We start from the raw sequence: 16,127 nt of genomic DNA on the forward strand, positions 1-16,127 counted from the left end.
GGGGGAGGATTTAGGGCGATGGTGCAGATGCTTTTGCTTGCGTGCTTGTTGATAGGGTTATAAATTGTTCCTTTTTTAAATGCTCTGCCGTTAAGGTGTTTTCATTCAATGTGTAGTTGCCTTTTTGTGTGTTTACTATGAAAAATATTCTCCTGGAAAAAAATTTATTGTAAGTATTATTTCCTGCATGTGAAGAAACAACTATATGTGAGTGTGACGGGGAGACTTGGGGAGGTAAAAACCTGTGTTTTCTCTTCCCGAAGCTCCCCCTAGTCTCCTTTCCAGTTAATTCATGGGAGAAGCGGGCCGGAGGAGGTGCCGCTCTGGCAAGTGCCGCAGCAGGTGAGGGGCAGCAGGGCAGGAGGTGAGGCGGGGGCCAGAGTCACCCCGTGCTTGTCAGCAGCTGCCAGAAATTGTTCAGATCGTCTTGAGCAGCGCCGGTAAACAGACTACTGCTGCTCTTGTCTCTTTGCGTTTTCCTGTTAATAACCTAATGAGTAGCAGGAGGGCTTTCTTCAGGAGAAAGAAGAGATCAAAAATTAACCTTCCCTTTTCCTTTCCCGCTGCTTTCTATCATGGAAATTCTCTTGAACATCAGTGGGGTGTTTTGTTGTGTTTTAGTGTTTGCGATGTAAAGCTGGACTTGGAAAATCCTGTGTGCTCACACCTGTGTGCTGTGGTTTTAATTTTTTTTTTTATTGTATGGCCATGTTTTAGTCAAATATTTCCAAATTATTCCCCACAAGGGAAATGCTTACAGTCTCAATCTTTTATTTCTAAAGGAGAGGTACTGTCCCCTGCCAGTATGAAAACTAAATGCTGGGGCCTTGATAAATTTAGAAGTCTCTGCCGTTGGCAGATAGAGAAGTAACATGTCATTCCAGTGATCTTTGCATTCTAGGAAAGCCTAAATCAACATTGCTTGTTTTGCATGTTGCCCTTTAGCAACGGTCTCTCAATTCCCAGTCTAAAGTATTACATGGACCCTCAAAAAAAACCAAAAACCTTTTGGGTAAAGAAACCCTTTGATACTTAGTAGCTGCAGAATGTGAATTGCAGCAGTTGTCAGCTATGTCAAATCTGTATTCTGTGCTTCTGAGCCAAGACAAATTGACTTTTTACTTAAGCATGCTTTTGGTAGGTTTGTTTTTTAATTAATTCTATGCTCACTGCTTTTTGATCTTTTGGCGCTGACACTGTTAGCTTCCAATGACTTGAGAGGAAGAAAAAGATTGCTGGTTATGGGATTGATAGCAAAAGCAGAGCAAAGTATTGACTAATCAAATTTTCTGAAAATGTTGGTGGTCTTAATGATGAGTGGATGGTACTTAACAGCAGAGTGCAATTAAATGATAGACGTATTGTTGCCCTTTAGTCTTTCTTTAGCCTTAAAGGAGTTCAGTTACTCCTACTGGGATGGTTGCAGAAGCTCAGCACTTAGATGGTGGTTTGCCTCTGCCTGCTGGTAACCTGTGGCAAATAGTTGGACCATGAGCATCCACGGGCCACCAGTGCACTTGCAGGTCCTGTAGTCTGAGGCTTTGTTTGCAAGAGATCTTAGAATAATGAAACAGTCTTGGATTTCCTTTAGTTCCACCGCAGATCATTTTTGGATTTTATATGTGAACAGCATTTTCCTAGCTCAGCTTCATAGTTGTGTTGTGTTTGCACAAGTGTACTGCTGTTACATAGAAGGCTGAGATGACTACAAATGAAAGATGGGGGGGAAGCAAGCATGTTTTCTCCTCTGTTTGCTTTGTCTTCTTATATTTTATTTCTTCATTGTCTTCTAAAAATAAATTTAATATCAGTTCCCTGAAGTTCTATGTTTCGATGCCCAAAAGCAGCGCCCTTTTTGGCAAGTGCTGAAACTGAGCAACTCGCACCGCTTTGCGTTTTCTACCAGCATCTCAACCAAAGACCTCCTCCCATTAACTGGAGTTCTCTTTCAGGCTGAGAGCATCCCTTGTGAGCAACGCAGTTTCCATAGAAATAGCAGCAACTGTATATAACTCCAGGGGGCAATTTCTCCCCTTACATTGCTTATCCTTGCTGCTCCAGTATAGCTGAAAGAGTGCAAGAGTGACTCATTTCTAAATATACTTAATATTTGTGGTATAGACAGGACTTCAGATAAGATGGTGTGCTCTGATGGAGTTCATTGTAATTGTATCTCTTGCAACAGCCAAGGCCCTGGTTTCATTTTTAACCATAGTGGAACATATCTTGTTTTAGAGTACCAGATCTCTTTTTAGATTTTTCACCTGAATGGGAACGTCCTAGAAAAGTTAATTTTACTCTAGTTAGAGAGAAGTAAGTAATTGAAAAAGATGTTGCATGTAGATTCAATAGGAAAAAAGTTTGTTTTCCAGTTGATTTAGGTAGCTTTCATACTGTTTAGCTGACAAAAAGTCTACTCAATACAGTTGTATATTGCTGTGTCCTGTTTTCTCTCTCCATGGCCTCAACTTTGAAGCTTTTGGTGTCCTCTGGGACTACTGGCATTGCAGGTGGCTATTAAAATAGTGTGTTTTGTGTGTGGTTTGGTTTTGTCCACAGTGGAATTGTTGTATTATCGAAAAGGCTTGTCTGTGGTATTGATGCCGAAGAGTTTATTACCTATGAATGCTACGGAGGAGGATCACCAAGAAGTTTCTTAGATTTGACCTGCAGGCACTCGTGCTGATTGATTGTCAAAGTCAAAAAATATTTTTCATACTTTTTAGAACAAAGTTTTCTTCACAAAACTTTGCAAAATGGACAGCAGTAACTTCTCGCTCCAGATCAATATTGATGAAATACTGGGGGTTTTTCAGATTATTGCTTTGATGGATAACATCCTGTGTGTGATTGACATACTTTCCTCTCTTTTTCTTTGTTTTAGCTGAACTGGAGTTTGTTCAAATCATCATTATAATTGTGGTTATAACTGTTATGGTGGTAGTGATCATCTGCTTGTTGAACCATTACAAACTCTCGACGCGCTCCTTTATCAACCGACAGAGCCAAAGCAGACGACAGGAGGAAACTTTGCAGACAGTGAGTATGAGCCCCTTGCACCAAATTCCTTCTTGTGCTGTACATGTCTGCAGCAAAGCCTCCTGAGGAGCTCCAGTACAGGCAACTGTTGGAAAAAACTTCTCATGTCACTTTTAATACTCCCTATAGTTAGGTCTTTTGCTGAGGCTGTATTTGTCAGTAGAAAAAAAGATCAGAACATAAATTTAAGATGTCTTTGATTATTTTCAGACCTTGCTATGTTTTATTTAGCCTATTTTCATTTTGTGTTTGGAGGCTCAGATGTGACATCGTGTTTGCTGCTGCTGTAATTTGAAGGGGAGTGAAGGGAAAATTAATGGAGATCACCTGGGGTACAAAGATTTGAAATGCATGTTGTTGTGACTTTCCATATATTTACTAATATCCTGGAGTTTTATCACTATTACTGTTTTGCGAAGCTGTAGTAACTGTTCACTGGATCCAAAACACTGGCCCAGTAAGAGTCCAGGAAAACATAAAGCTTGTTTCACTCAAACAGCAGGCAAGTATCAGGAAAAATGATCCTTCCAAGGACCTGAAGTGGTTAAGATGTGTTGCTGCAGAGCCAAAGGCTTAAGACTGAAAACTCTTGACTGAGATAATGCTGTCTTCAGTCAACCCAACAGTAAGTGGGCACCTCAGTTGCCTTGTAAACCAGGAGTTTGCTGGGTGGGATGCTGCAGCCTGGGCTGGACCTGAGTGGCTGCTCTGGTGGAGCTGCACCCCTGGCAATCTCAGCAATTGGCAGCTTCCTCCTGAAAGCCAGCTGTAAAATGTAATGAATGCAGCGTTCCCAAAGCTCTTGCTTAGTGCATCACCTGCACCCTTTTGCTGGGGTGAATAGCTCTTACCATGGAGTCTGCATGGGAAGGAAGGGAGCTGTCTTCTCAAGGGAAGGTTACCTCATTCCCTAGCACTTCAGCAGCGCAGAAATATTTAGTTCTGATTTGATCACAGAAGAAACTGGAACTTGTCAAACCTTAACCTTGTGGACTTAGGGGCTGGAGAAATTGTCTAGATTAATTTGAGTGTTGCTTTGAAATGGATGTTGTAATTCAAGAACCACGCTTCTGTCCAAAAGATGTTAGCTATAATTGCTACAAGTACCTAAAATGAAGTAATTTGAGATAAAGGAAACACATTTTCATCTTCACAAATCTTTTAAAACTGCAGTGAGCTGTCAAATGCGTGAAGTAACCCATTATTTCCTTTGTATGGTTCATTAGTATTGTCTGGTATCAGAGCAAGTGGTGCCTTTTCTCTTGGACGTGAGGGAGGAAATATCACCTTCTTCTGAAGAACATGCAGTTTGGTGTGGACTGGACAGCTGCTTTACTATCCAGAACTGCTCTTAATAATTTTTAAAATACTGACTCATTTTCAGTTTGATGGCACCCGTGTAAGTAATGATAATCATAGCCAAGTGAGCACTTCATGGGAATTGATGATTGGTTGGCAAGAACCGGTTACTAATTCTTCCGAAAACCCTATGGTATAAGTTTGTCATCACTGTTACTCATCTGGATTTCTGGTAAACTGAAGCTCTTCTTAAAAGAAGGTCATACTTGTGGGGAATGGGACTTTGGAGGTCTCTGAGGTCAGATGTCAAATATGTTTGTATTTTCCTTTGTCTCGGGTGTTCGAAGGAAATTCTGATAGAGACTGGTTGTGCACTGCTTGCAGCGCAAGCCTTAAAAGCAGTGTGCAGTGCATGAGGGTTGGGAAACCAAAGCATTTGCTCTGGTGTGAAACTGGAAACAACCAGACTGTTCTCATTGTCCATGGCAGAGTGAGTTGCACAGGGTAAAGAAATAGCATGAGCAGGAAGATGCAGGTTAGATCATACACTTTTAAAACATACTAACTTTTTTAACCAGGCAGGTCTTGTTCTGTGTGCAGATGCTATTGATAAGTGGATTGTCTTCAAAGAGGATGTTTTGAGGTGTTTTTTTTTAATGGTACATAGACTCTGAAAACAGATTTAAATGTTTATTAGCTACTAGGTGTCTGAAGAAAATATCGTTCTGACTTAGACCTTCTGTTGGTGGAGAAATAGTGAATGGAGGAAGTTCAGCAGTATTTCTTAAGAGAAAATGGTAAAGCAGATTAAACGACTGGCTGGTTTCTGTAGTAAACTATGAAGTGAACCTTGCCTCATGTAGCTGAGGTAGCAGAGCTACATCAGGAGGCAGAATCCTGCCTTTCCTATTCAAATGGACCTTCTTTTTTTTGTCCTTTGTAACCTTCAGTTTTCCTTTTCTTCAAGCCTGGCCTATTTCTAGATAATAATGCCTCCCAACAGCTGAGCTCTGGCAGAATTGCAGATTTCTGGCCCTGCAGACACCAGCTATTGAACAGATGATCTCTTATTTGTGGTCTTCTACAAGGCGTAATAGAAACTAACAGATAATTTGTCTGCTGCCTTATTGTCAACCTCACACCTGTAAAACTCTTGGGGTCAGGCCTCCAAAATAATGAAATAAAAGGTGTTTGTGGGTTTCTTCTTTGTCTGGCTGAACTTCACGTTTTAAAAAAACAAAAAAGGCAAGGCCTGTAAGTTGAAATTCTCATTGTCTTCCAAGTCAAGGAGTTACAACATTAAAAAGAAGATGAAATATCACTGGAATCACAAGTGTTACTAACACCCAAAGTGCAGGAAAGAGACTGATCCCACAAAAAAAGTTGCTCTTTGACAAGTATATGCTGAAAAGTAGTTTTTAAGTTCCTTTTCTGTAAATATGCTTTCCTGGGTGACCACCAGTTCATCTTTGTCTTTTTTCTTTTCTCTCTTTCCTCTTCCTTTTCATCCCTTCTTGAGTCTCATCTTCCAATCTCTCCCCTGGTCTTTGTTTTATTACCTTGGTTAGTGTGCTGAGGCCTTAAATCATATCGGGGCAGGAAAACCTTGGAGTGCTCAGGAGTACTGAATGCTTCTGCAGCAGTCTTGCTGAGGATGCTGCCTGCCCTCCCATGGCAAGCCCTGCCCTCTCCTCTCCTCACATGGATATTAAAACATTCAAAGCCTGTCTTAACATTAACTTAAGAGTTTTGGAGTCACAACTGTGAGAAGTGGACTGATGCTGAGTGACAGCCGTGTTGGCATAAGTGGCAATGTGAAGTGAGCATGTGTGGTACTGAACAGTGTCTGTATCACAATGGATAAATTATTAAATGTTTCCTGCTGCTGGGCAATCCATCAGCAATGTTTGGCTTTGCAGCCAGGAGCAAGCCAAGGTTTGCAGAGCATCTGAGGGGGATGTGGAGGCTGTAGGGTGTGGAGTATACCAGGAGTGTGCTCAGGGCAACTTCCCTAGGATGACACCACCTCTCCTGTGAGAGTGACTGATGCTAACAGCAGCGTTGGGGGGGCGGGACAGAGCTGTGTGGCAGCCTTGGGAAGGCACATTGTGCACAGGGTATGCATCTGATATCCCAGGGGGGTGTGTGTTGCGGCATTGATGGCTGTGCTTTGGGAGGACTGGTGTATTGGGAGGGCAGCGTTGCTGGTAACCAAAACCATCCCACTGGAATGTAGGTAGCTGTGTCTGAGTGGCTGCACTCTATTTGCTGGGACAAAATCAAGATAAATCTTGATTTCTGATGATTAACTGTTAGTGTCATCACCAGTGATTTCCAGGGGGATGTTGAGGGAAAAGAGGTTAACTAAGTGACTTGCAGGGAGGAACATAATGAGTTTCTGGTATTCCTGAATTGATTCCTTCTCCCCATCCTGGTGGCTTCTATCTCTGTGTCTTTTTCTCTTCTAAAGTGGTTGTTGAAGGAGCATGGAACACTTTTGACTGCCCCAGGCCCCCTCCTGGCAGCAAAATCCTGCATCCATTACACAAGATGCTCACCCAGACCAGCCCTGGCCTCCCAGCACTGAGGGCAGCGTTGCTGCTAGGGCTGGTCAGCTTGCCTTGCGGCCTGCGTTGGTAATGCTCATCTTGGATGCCAGGCTCCAGGACTACAGCTGTAAAAATACTGCCCTCTTGCCTGAAACAACTACTCCAGGAAAAAAAGGGGAACATCAGCAGGGTGACAGAAAATACTTGATAGTATTCACAACTTCAGGGATTTGTCAGTGATTTCAAATGTTAGTCTTGCCTCTTGGCCTTTTAAATTATTGCCCACCAGTGTTAGCATTATTCCTTCTGTTGCCTGCTGCCATCCCTAACCTATTCATTCTCCTTTTCTTACTGACATGTGCAAAAGAAAGAAAATCCCAGTGGGGCCAAGAGCCCAGTCAATAACTGGGAGAGATTGAGTGCTGTAGACCACCCTGCTTTGCCAAACCTTTCCTTTGCACCAGGTGTTGGCTGGCAGGAGCTGGGCACGTGCTGTGTTCTCCTGCCACTGGTGTGAGGGACACTGGCTTGCCTCTCCTCAGGGAGTGCTGCCACGAGGGACAGTGTGTGCTGGCTGCTGCTCTTTGAAGTCTACCACAATAAAGTCAGAACATCTTTAATAAGGGCAGGATCATCTAGGAAATCTGCAGGTAGAGGAGTAATGCCAGCTTCGGGTGGCTCCTGACTCAGTGTGTCACCTTGGGCAACTTCCTTCATCTCCAAATAAAGGAGGAGGGATAATAGTACTTATTTCCTTCACTGGGGTGAAATGAAGATTACTTACAGTGGTAAAGTGCTGTGAAGTTGGGGAAATAAAAGTTTTAAAGCATTAAGTAACAGAAGTAATCACTGTAAGTGTAAGAAAGTGGACTACATGTGAGGGTTGGTGCTCTCCATAATTCTCTCTAATACTTCTCTTTGGTACTGTGCACTGCTTTGCCAGATGCTATAACCTTTCCTGCCCTTGGAGAAACACAGCTTCTAAAGGAAAGAGGAATCCTGCTGGAATACTTGTCATTTGGTTGGAGATAATGTAGTAGTTTTGCTTTGCTTGTGTTCAGCATGGTATCTTAAGAGCTGCGATGGTCTGTATTACCCAGGAAGAGGCAAGAGCAGGGAGCCTCTGTGCCTTCCCAGAGCATTTTGAGTAAGCCACTGCTTCGATGTGGTGTAATGTGTCACTGCCACCTAGGGCCAAAATCAGAAACTACACTGCTATCTGAAATAACTTCATTTGCAAAAGAGGTGTGTATATTTTTTTGTGTGTGTGTATATATATACATACACACATTAAAAAATGTCAGTCACTGATTTTAATCGGGGGGAAAAGAAGGAACTTAATACCTGTAATACATTCCAGAAAGTGAAGAACTGACTTTTGTTTTTCAGGTAATACAATTTCAGACAGAGTTCTAATTCTCTAACTGAAAAGTGGACAAAAACTGAAAATCTCCTTACAAGTCAGTAGAAAAGCAAAGTTTGAATTACATGGTATTGGTGTGGTTTAAACCCATCTGGCAACTAAGCACCATGCAGACACTTGCTCACTCTCCCCTCAAGCAGGTTGGGGGAGAGTAAAAGTAAGAAAACTTGTGGGTTGAGATAAAGAGAGTTTTATAGATAACGCAAAAGCCATGCAGGCAAAGTAAAACAAGGCATTCATTCACAGGTGTTCAGCCATCTCCAGGCAAGCAGGGCTCCACCACACATAGAATCATAGAATGGTTTGGGTTGGAAAGGACCTTAAAGATAATCAAGTTCCAACCCCCCTGCCATGGGCAGGGACACTCTCCACTAGACCAGGTTGCTCAAAGCCTCATCCAGCTTGGCCTTGGGAAGACAAAACACATAACTCTGTGTTCCCCCCTTCTTTCCTCTTCCCCCAGCTTTATATGCTGAGCATAATGTCATATGGTATGGAATATCCCTTTGGCCAGTTGGAGTCAGCTGTCCCTGCTGTGTCACCTCCCAACTTCTTGTGGAGAAGAAGCTGATAAAGTCCTTGGCTGAATGTAAGCAGTGCTTGGCAACAGCTAAAGCGTCCTGGTGTTACCAATGTTATTCTCAGCACACATCCAAACCATAGCCTCATGCTACCTACTATGAAGAAAATTAACTCTATCCCAGCCCAAAACAGCATGGGGATGCTTTTGCTTCATAACGGTTTGAGGAAAAATTTGAGGAGTTTTTCTTACTGAGCATAAATATTTACTTGCAATTTTCTGAGTTAAACATTCTTCTTCCAGTAAATTTCTTTCCTGCTGTCTGTCAATGTGCTGATGCTCAGTCAAGGTAGTTGGATGACACTGTGTGCTCCAGGAAGCACAATGTTTAAAAATGGCCTTAAAAAGTCATCGTCCTAGACTGTTTAATTCTAGAAGCTCTAAGCCTTTGTAAAATACAAATTAGGTAAATTATCTTAGGCTTATCCAGTTTCCTAAACTCTAAATTTTGAGTTAAGTAATTACCACCATACGGTAATTAAGTAATCACCTGGCTGGATTTGTCAAATGATGCTGTTATTTCAAAACTAATCACAAAATTAATTTCTGTAAATTATCATGAAACCTAGGAATTGCAAAGGTCAGCAAAACACAGAGCTGGATCCCTAAGGTTTTTCTTGCTTTGGTGTTATTTGTAGGTGCTAGGATTTACCATGGAGACTCACCTTTTTTCATTCTAAAACCTAAAATTGTTAAAATTAACACAATATACAATGAATGCATAAGCTTTCGCTCCCTGTTACTTTTAAGTATTGAAGCTCATGCCTGGAGACCTTTAGTCCATTTAAGAAGGAGCAAGTTGAAGTGGCTAGCTATTGAAAACCTGCAAGAAACAGCTAAACGATATGTTGCCCACAGAAAAAAATGAGTAAATTGCATATGCTTAGGTTTAGCCTTGATTGCACATACCTGAGAACTACTTGTACAAATCCCTGGGTGTTTGGTGTGAGAGAGGTGCCCAGCAGGACTGCTAGCCCTGGATTTGCTGGCTGGGAAGTGTTTGTCTATGTGACTCCAGGCAGTGCGGTGCTGGGGCTGGAGCTTGAGCCAGGCCTGGCGGCTGGTTAGCTATCGTGCCAGGTAGTATTGCTTGCGTCCGATACTCTTGCTCACAGGATGAGAAGTGGGATGAAAAGTCACTGAGTGAAAAGCAGTAAAAAGTGTTTTTTTTATTATTAGGCCAGTCTATTTTGGTGTTTTGAATAACAAAGGGAGAAACAGTATGAGGGGAATATAAATACAAATGCTGTCAATTCTTACCCAGTTTTCACTGATCTGAGCACAGGGAAGCATTTTAGCTGTCACTATTCAGCTGCATCCCAAGCTGTCTACCTTCTTCAGTAGTTAGCCAAGTCGGGAGAGCCTTGGGTTCCTTTGGTCTTGGTCCAGCTGTCCCAGCACCCTGGTTGCACTGTGTGGGGTCCCTGTAGCAGCTGCAGTGCCTCCAGGCAGGGCCTTTTACTGTACTGGGATTCAGGCATCAGCAGTAGAACAGGCAATTTCACTCTTACAGCAAGGTGTTTCTGTTAGAACATTGCTGGTACCAGGTCTGTGTGCCTAGGCTCAGTGTGCAGGTCCTGCTCCATCTCGGTGCAAGTTTTTCTCCGTATACTGCACCATCTCCCTCGGCTGCTCTTACTCTCTTGCCCTAGGGGGAGGTGGGCCTTAGGATGGGAGTCTTTGTTTCGACTTCTGCATCAGCAAATCTTTCATAAAGGAGTTTAAGTAACATGAGTGATGATGGTAGATTGAATTCCTTTCTGGTTGGGTTAATGGTTTTTGCCTTTTTTTCTCTCTTCTGAGCCTGAACACATTAAAGGAGAGACTGAGACAGTTACAATAAACAAAGCTACACACTGTTGTATTTTTCAAACCATCACTTGGGAATCTGCTGTTGGGCTGCATGTAGTTCATGGGCACTTTAGCTTTGACTAATATGTTTTAATTAACAATTGTAACATGCTGGAGCCTGCTTGGTCAGCTGCTGATAACCTGATTGTCTTTAATTGCACAAATGCACCCTCAGATATTTCAAAAGAGGGTATCTGGGTGATGGAGAAGTGGAAAGGAAGATGGGAACAAGGATGTCTGTGTGTATATGTACACCCTTACACAGTTATAACTTCTGTTGTTGACAAAACCTTATCTAGGCACTGAAATAATTGAAGCTACATAAGATTTATCTTTCATATTTGCTTTTGCAAATGAGGATACTTGCAAAAGAAAGTTGTAAATATTTGTAGAATAGTTTGGGTTGGAAGGGACCTGTAAAAGTCATCTAGTCCAACCACGCTGCAATGAGCAGGGACATCTTCCAGTAGATCACGTTGCTCAGAGCTCCAGCCCAACCTGACCTTTAATGTTTCCAGGGATGGGGCATCTAGCATCTCTCTGGGCAACCTGTTCCAGTGTTTCACTAACCTCACAGTAAAAAAATTTCTTCCTTGTATCTAGTCTGAATCTACACTCCTTTAGTTTAAAACCATTACCCCTTGTCCTATTGCTGTCCCCATCTTTCTTATAAGCTGCTGTTGAGTATTGAAAGGCCACAATAAGGTCTCCCTGGAGTCTTCTCTTCTCCAGCCTAAACAACCTCAACTCTCTCAGCCTTTCCTGATAGGGAAGGTGCTCCAGCCCTCTGATCATTTTTGTGGCCCTCCTGTGGACCCACTCCAACAGGTCCATGTGTTTCCTGTGCTGAGGACCCCAGAGCTGGATGCAGTACTCCAGGTGGAGTCTCACGAGAGTGGAGTAGAGGGGGAGAATCACCTCCCTTGACCTGCTGGTCATAATTCTTTTGATGCAGCCCAGGGCACGGTTGGCTTTCTGGGCTATGAGCGCACATTGCAGAGTCACGTCCAACTTTTCATCCACCAGTACCCCCAAGTCCTTCTCCACAAGGCAACTCTCAATCCCTTCATCTCCCAGCCTGTGCTGATACCACGGGTTGCCTTGACCCACGTGCAGGACCTTGCAGTTGGCCTTGTTGAACCAATGAGGTTCAGATGGGCCCACTTCTTGAGCTTGTCCAGGTCCCTCTGGATGACATGCTGTCCCTCAGGTGTGTCAGCTGCACCACCCACCTTGGTGTCATCTGCAGGCTTGCTGAGGATGCACTCAATCCCACTGTCCATGTCATTGATGAAGATATCAAACAGTACTGGTCCCAATACAGACCCCTGAGGAACACCACTCACCGCTGATCTCCATCTGGACATTGAGCCCTTGACCACCACCCTCTGGATGCAACCATGCAACCAATTCCTTATCCACTGAACAGTCCACCCATCAAATCCATATCTCTCCAATTCGGGGAGAAGAATGCTGCAGGGGACCATGTCAAAGGCCTTATGGAAGTCCAGATAGATGACATCCGTGTCTCTCAATTGCAGTTGTCAGCCTCCCTCTGTCTTTAGTCTCTAAAGCTACAAGAGAAGAGTGATTGACCAGCTTTGTTTTTCAAAGCATTTCCCCTAACCACTGAATCCTGTGTGAGATTCCTCTTAGAGCAGCTTTCCTCTGTGGTGGACTCTCCGGACAAGATTGCAGACGGCTTTTGGTTTCTGAGTGTCCTGATGAACATCTAGTTAGGTCTATTTTTGTATCTGAAATATGTTGAAAGATGCTATGGTGAGAAAAAGCAGTACAGTAAGATTTGAAATTAACCTATAGAGAGTAATGCTTTTGGGGACAGTATGCATTTTCCTTCCTGTTCCTGAAATTTTTTATGTCTGTAAAATCATAAAACTGTAATTAGCACCAAGAAAATAGTCATGACCATACAATGTTTTGATTTTCATTTTTCGCACCAAGATCGAAATTCTGTACTTTATAGCTGCTTTGATGTGTCCCTTTCCACTTTGAAATTTTCCAGTAAAACAAATCCATTGCCGTAGTTACTGCTACTCTAAACAAGTAATTGAGAAGAAAAACAAAGATAGAACCTTAAGCTGTTTTCCCTTATTGGCACGTTCTGCACCATTTTATTCTGCCCTGAGTGCTGGTACAATGTTAGAACAAACTTTCGAGGCATGTGAGAGAAAATTGGCCTGAGAAGAAGGTGTTTGGGGAAGTGGTTGAAGGGGGGAACCGGTGGCTGAAACCTCAGCTGCTTAATTCCTGTTTAGGGTGGGAATTGGGCACCTTGACAGTTTTGACGAGGCTATACCTGGATTCAGAGCAAATGTCACTTTACTGAGAAGACAGACACCAGGTTTCGTTGTGAACTGTTTTGGCTCCTGTATGTAATCAGGATCCTGGCTGGCAGGTCAGCTTCATCATACTTGCTGATGAGGCCTCATCACAAGTTGGGAGGTGACGGGTACCCGCTCAGCCTGCAGGTGCTGCAGGGTCTCCTCATCTCTGCACGTTGCCACGCGCTCGTAGCTGCAACCGGCTGGCTGCATCCTTATAGCCTGTGAGGCTGGGTGGTGCGGCTGGCATCTCGGCACTTGCAAAATGGACCGAGCTTGACTTGTTTGGATGCAGAGCTGCTGTTTGCTCTGGTTTTGGAAAACAAGGGGTGGGATGTTAGTTGTTTATCACCTTTCTCTTAGTGTGGATAGCCAGCTCTTAGAAGCTGACTGCTCCTAAAGGTCATTGTACTTGAGGTAGGATGGTGATGTGATCTATTAATTTTTCTCTTTTGTTGTGTTTTTTCTGCATTCCAGGAAGGGTGCTTGTGGCCTTCAGAGAGCTCAGTTTCGCGCCAGGGTGCTTCAGAGGTACAGACAGATTTCTTATTATCTTCACCAATGTGTTTTCCTCTTTCCTGTTATGTATATTTGGCTCCTCTCAAAAACATGCATCTTAAATAATGCTTTTCCAGTGCAGGCCAAGAGACAGGTTCAGGTGGACATCTGAGCCTGCCTTAACTCCCATTCTGTAAATGCCTAAGACCTTTTTTATTAAAATAATGAAATACTACCTACTTGACACCTCATCTCCCTCTGCAGCTGCCTGTATCATAGCAGGCATTCAGAGGTAAGTGGTGGAGGTGTCTCTCTTATGAGTAATTCGAGTATTCACTGGAATCAGTGAGACCAGTTGCTCTTCTCCCTGTGTTTTTCCTGGATTTACAATGCATATCCTATCACCAGTGTCACCTGTCTTCCAGCTAGCACAGATATCTTGTCACAGTGATAATTTGTGAGCATGTTGCGCCACGTAGCCCAGCTCACCTGTGTCCAGCAGTGAATCTTCCTGGTGGCTGACCTTGCATCTATGAGGGTTGGGGGCTAAAGACCCTGCATGGACCCAAAAATTAGAAGAGCAGTTTGATAGATGTAGATCTAAGAAGCTGGTGTGTCTGTCTAGATGTGGGGTAGACCAAGTGAGGAGCAATAGCTTCTCACAGAGTATCTTGAACTCTTCCTCTTGTAAAGTCTGACCTTCTCTGGGGCTTAATATGCTGGGGATAGTTTTTTCTACTCACAGTGCAGAAGCATTGCAGGTCCTCCCTGGAGACTGAATTCTCACTGAGAGCTGAGGGGGAGGAGGATACCTGATACACTCTGGTAGCGAAGGCGTGAGATATGCCGGGCCTTTACAAGATGTCCTAAAATGACCATCAGATGCGGGGTATTACATTAACTCTGAGTAGGAAGGTGAGGCTCAGACTACAGCTGAAATTCAGTATTGGGACATTTTTGTAAAACCAGTTAATTGTCAAGACTAGAGAGAAAGTGTTTCCTGTGTACAGAAACAGAATAATTTTGTCTCAGCTCTGCATGTTTTAATGTCAGAAGGAGCTATGTCAGGTCTTGGTCTTTCTTCATGAAGCAGTTCTCAAGTATCTTGTGTTAGATCCTTCCTGCAACTCCTGCCTCTTTTCACATGCATGTGTGCGGGAGCACGCATGCACAGTATCTGCTGGGTTTAATTTTTTAAGATAGGTGGCAAAGAGAAGTAATTTCTATTTTATTGGTTCTTTGTAAATACGGAGAACCCACTGTGCTTTGCTGAGATGTGGAGTCACGTGTCTCTTTCTTCCCATTTCAGATCATGTATGCTCCAAGGTCCAGGGACAGGTTTACCACCCCATCTTTTATGCAGCGGGACCGTTTCAGTCGCTTCCAGCCCACTTACCCTTACATGCAGCATGAAATTGACCTTCCTCCCACCATCTCCCTCTCTGATGGAGAAGAGCCACCGCCGTACCAAGGTCCGTGCACCCTGCAGCTCCGGGACCCAGAACAGCAGATGGAGCTCAACCGGGAATCCGTCAGGGCACCGCCCAACCGAACCATTTTTGATAGCGACTTGATAGACATCTCGATGTACAATGGGGGCCCCTGCCCACCAAGCAGCAATTCGGGCATAAGTGCAACCAACTACAGCAGTAATGGAAGGATGGAAGGACCACCCCCGACGTACAGCGAGGTCATGGGACATTACCCGGGCTCCTCTTTTTTCCATCACCAGCACAGCAACGCACCTCCTTCCTCGCAGAGGGGGAGCAGACTTCAGTTTCAGCAGAACAATTCAGAGAGCACAATAGTCCCCAGCAAAGGCCAAGACCGCAAACCAGGAAACCTGGTCTAAGTTATTCGCCCAGGTGCATTTGAACTGAAGACAAGAGATTCAAGCAGGGTGGTGGAGGAAGACCCCCATGCTCTGGTGCACAATGTTGTTACGTTTCACGTGGTACAACTTAGTAAAACCAAACGTGCAAACCAGTTCTTTGTTTCTGATTCCTTTCAGGGGAATTGCATGCAGAGCAGATTGAAAGAAATACAAACTTCCATTTGGTTTGTCTACGAGCAGTGTTTCAGGGGAGAGGGGGGGATATATTATTTTTTTTTAAATAAACTATTTCAATTATTTAATTCTAAAAGTTAACTTAGCACAGAAATGAGGCTTTTACAGCCTATTTTATACTAACTGAATGGCAGAAGAAAGAAGGTGGTTTTGCTGGATAAATGGGGGAAGAATTGGCCAGTTTGCTTTTTTTTTTCTCCCAGGGTGTGGATTTTTTTTTAAAATGAAACAAAATTCCTGTTTTGTGTGCCAAGGTATAAAGTTGAGAACTTAGATGAATGCAAGGAATTAATTTGTGTTGTGATAAATGTGTTTTAAAAAGTTGCACTATCTTAATGTTTAAAAAAAATATATATGAGGGAACTGTTTTACGTGAAGTTCTTCTAGATGTTGTCTTTTCACCTGTGGAATAATGATAGAGCCCCAGAAGGAGGAGTTTGCCCCCCTCTCCCCGAGTTTGCTAGAAAAAGGGGACAGG

General features: G+C 43.4%; 1 protein-coding gene across 2 annotated transcripts; it reads left to right on the plus strand.

The window, feature by feature from the left end:
* The first annotated feature begins 2,886 nt into the window (after positions 1-2,886).
* Positions 2,887-15,567, plus strand: LOC104458766 (low-density lipoprotein receptor class A domain-containing protein 4-like). 2 transcript variants are annotated; one of them, XM_010081815.1, is made up of 3 exons: positions 2,887-3,039; positions 13,561-13,614; positions 14,891-15,567. In XM_010081815.1, exons 1-3 carry the CDS (start codon positions 2,935-2,937, stop codon positions 15,431-15,433), a joined length of 702 nt encoding a protein of 233 aa, XP_010080117.1. In that variant the 5' UTR covers positions 2,887-2,934; the 3' UTR covers positions 15,434-15,567. The 2 variants fall into 2 exon arrangements, with proteins under 2 accessions (XP_010080117.1, XP_010080125.1); XM_010081823.1 differs by lacking the exon at positions 13,561-13,614 and having other exon boundaries at positions 2,893-3,039.
* Positions 15,568-16,127: the final 560 nt, after the last annotated feature.

Source organism: Pterocles gutturalis, unplaced genomic scaffold (genome assembly GCF_000699245.1).
Source record: "Pterocles gutturalis isolate BGI_N339 unplaced genomic scaffold, ASM69924v1 scaffold22366, whole genome shotgun sequence".
Classification (NCBI taxonomy): Eukaryota; Metazoa; Chordata; class Aves; order Pterocliformes; family Pteroclidae; genus Pterocles; species Pterocles gutturalis.

What these genes read in the sequence shown, in the direction of transcription:
- LOC104458766 (XM_010081815.1), top strand. Translation starts at nt 2,935, where the DNA reads ATGGTGGTAGTGATCATCTGCTTGTTGAACCATTACAAACTCTCGACG. An exon ending in AGGAGGAAACTTTGCAGACA is followed by an intron (nt 3,040 to 13,560) that starts GTGAGTATGAGC and finishes TCTGCATTCCAG; the next exon opens with GAAGGGTGCTTGTGGCCTTC. An exon ending in CGCGCCAGGGTGCTTCAGAG is followed by an intron (nt 13,615 to 14,890) that starts GTACAGACAGAT and finishes TTCCCATTTCAG; the next exon opens with ATCATGTATGCTCCAAGGTC.